This window comes from Raphanus sativus, chromosome 4, assembly GCF_000801105.2.
Source record: "Raphanus sativus cultivar WK10039 chromosome 4, ASM80110v3, whole genome shotgun sequence".
NCBI lineage: Eukaryota > Viridiplantae > Streptophyta > Magnoliopsida > Brassicales > Brassicaceae > Raphanus > Raphanus sativus.
The window spans coordinates 27,757,096-27,759,982 of record NC_079514.1 but is presented as its reverse complement, the minus strand read 5'-3'; the positions used below and the strand labels follow the sequence as shown (position 1 = coordinate 27,759,982).

The window sequence follows — 2,887 nt, the reverse complement described above, 5'->3', positions numbered from 1 at the left end:
AATATATATACAGTAATAAGATAATTAATAGTATGGTCAAGACACATACCGATGTAAATAATAGTATGGTCAAGACACATATAATAAGCTAACATACCAATGTAAATAAAATTTTGCCGTTGAAAATAACTAAACCGGTGCTCATTTTGAATTTACCATATATGAAAATCGTTGACACACATGAGCTAGTTCGGTTTACGGGGGGAGGAACATTGATGCATAAATGAAACATATACTATAATCATTTGGTAGTATTATTTGATAATGGTATGACATGTAATTATTCTAGTAAATAGAGGGTTATCCAATAAAGGCTTTGAGGTGGATCCTAATGATGACACCTAAGTAATGGCAAAATTGATAATAATATATTAGAGAAATGTTTATTTTAAAATGGTCTCCTCAAATAATAGAAAGAGGATTGTTGCAAAGAATTTTATTTTGATTTATTTCAGTTTAGTATGATCAATTTTTTTTTTGAAAACCGATGACCAATCTATTACAGGTCAAAGTCAAGCCAATAAATCAGTCAAATCACAATTTTTGTGCGGACTAATATATGTATATATATCTACTGAATTTTAATTTTAATATTTATTTTTACTAATTAGACTAAAATTTTAAATTATATAAATTCAATATTTATGATGGTAATTGATGTATTAAATAATGTTCTTTTGTATTATATTTTTATTTATTGGTTGTAGATTTTAGATAAAAGTAATAATAATCAAATTAGGAAGTTTAGATTTGAAACTAAATTTTATTGTATTTGTGAACTGAGAAAAATATAATGGCATTAAAAAGATCATAAACAATCACGGCCTATAAAACATCAACAAAATAACAATAGCCGATTTTTCTGCAATTTAGATTTTAAGAAAAGTGTGACAAAAACTCAAATAATAAATTACAAAATATAATCTCTATATTCTCTTAGATTATATTTATATTATTTTCAAAATTTTAATGTTATTTAATGTTTTATCCTAATTTTTTCATGCTTCTATATATATATATATATATATATATGTGGTTAATTTTCATTGTCGTTATATAATATTTATTATTTTGGTTTTAAATAACTATTTTGATGACATTTGTAGTAACGGATCAAAAAAAATTTGGTGTTTCATCATGTACAAATACAAATTAATTTATTTCAGGTTAGGAATATGTTTGTTTAATATTCAAAATATATAAATATTTAACATGAGTATACAATTTATATTTTACGAAAAAATAATTTCAATGAAATTTTACTTTTAAACTTAAGTTTAATATTGTAATAATATTTATTTGGATCAATTATTAAAATAAGAATCATATAAATTTGATATCATATTATTTATTAGAATCATAAACTAAATATTAGATAAGCATAATTATGATATCATTGGTAGAATTTGTATTTATTTTTATATCTATTTTTAATTTAATATCCTAAATATCATGATAAATAAAAATATATTAAAATATTAAAATATTTTCTTAAAATAGTATATATATTGGTAGAGTTAGTTAATATATGTTTATTAATTATTTTAAATATCATTCTAAATTTGTATGTTAATATTTTTTAATAATAATATTAGTTAAACTAGTGAGTTATCATAAACTCATGAATAAGATAACAAATCAGCAAAATCATCATTGAAATAATAATATAGATCTTTTTTTTTCATATATATATTTTCCTTTTTCAAAAAGAAAACGCGTTCTTTTTTTCCAATAATAATTCCTTTTTCTAATCCCTTCTTCTCAATAAATATTAAACAACAGATCTATTAGCGGAACACAACAAATGATCAGATGAACAAATTAAAAGAGATATGCACTTGTCAAACCTTTGGTAATGACGATATGGACGGCATCGTGTCAACGACACGGACTGTAAACTATGAATCAAAGACGCATGCCGTCATTGACTCTCAGATTTCAGGGTCATTCTCGATTTTAATCCGACAAGTTGAACGGTCTTTTGTGAGGCTTAATAGCATTCGTTGTGAAAATCTGCTATCACAAAAGACCCTACCTGCATCAGCCGCAATCGTGTTCGAGATCCCACCTAGTTTTCTTCTTGCTGGGGAAGAAATTTGCAGTGGTTATGTGTGTAACGCCTTGTCTAAGACAATCATAGACAGCTGGATTCAAGGGCTCATCCTTCCTCAAATCTGCAAAGAGGCCATTGAACTATCCAAAACAGGTCATGGTTTCTTGGTTGAAGCTCAAGTTGAAGCGGTCAAAGAAACATATATCAATGACGTTGTTGACTTAAACGATTACGACTCTAAAGGTCAAAGAATACCAATAAAACCAGTTTGTCCAATCTGTCTTAAGGAGTTTGTTCATAGTACAAGCACCATCATCACAAAGTTGCGTTGCTGCAACCATTGTTTTCATAGGGATTGTATTCTCACGTGGCTACGCCGCAATCATTCATGTCCAACTTGTCGTGATGATATCCACAATCCCCGACCAAAGAAACATATCTCAAAGACGGTGTGTTTAGGTCAAAAACCCATGGCCATTAAATACTCAGAGGCATGATTCATGTTTTTCTTTTAGTCATTTTCCCTTTCATGGTACTTGTTTCTAATATATATCTGTTCTCTTTCTTTGGTTTCCTTATAATAAAAAAATATATATATCTGTTATAATAATGTTGAATTTTCTCTTTTCAAAGTGAACTCAGCAAAATATATGCCAAATTTTGATACATCTCAAAACATTTAATAACCTATTAAATTTTATAATTAATACTGTATTATCGATTAACCAAAGTACATAGTAAAAAAAGTAAAATAAATTTCAAGAATAAAAGAAAAGAGACTGTTTCATGAAATCAAGCTAAAAGGTTAACCTTATGAGATATTTTCTCTTTTCT

General features: G+C 26.5%; 1 protein-coding gene across 1 annotated transcript; it reads left to right on the top strand.

Annotated features, from left to right (window-relative positions):
- Window positions 1-1,863: 1,863 nt before the first annotated feature.
- LOC108828994 (RING-H2 finger protein ATL52-like) lies at window positions 1,864-2,550 on the top strand. Its single transcript, XM_018602640.1, has one exon. The coding sequence runs from the start codon at window positions 1,864-1,866 to the stop codon at window positions 2,548-2,550; it is 687 nt and encodes a 228-aa protein (XP_018458142.1).
- The last annotated feature ends 337 nt before the right edge of the window (window positions 2,551-2,887 follow it).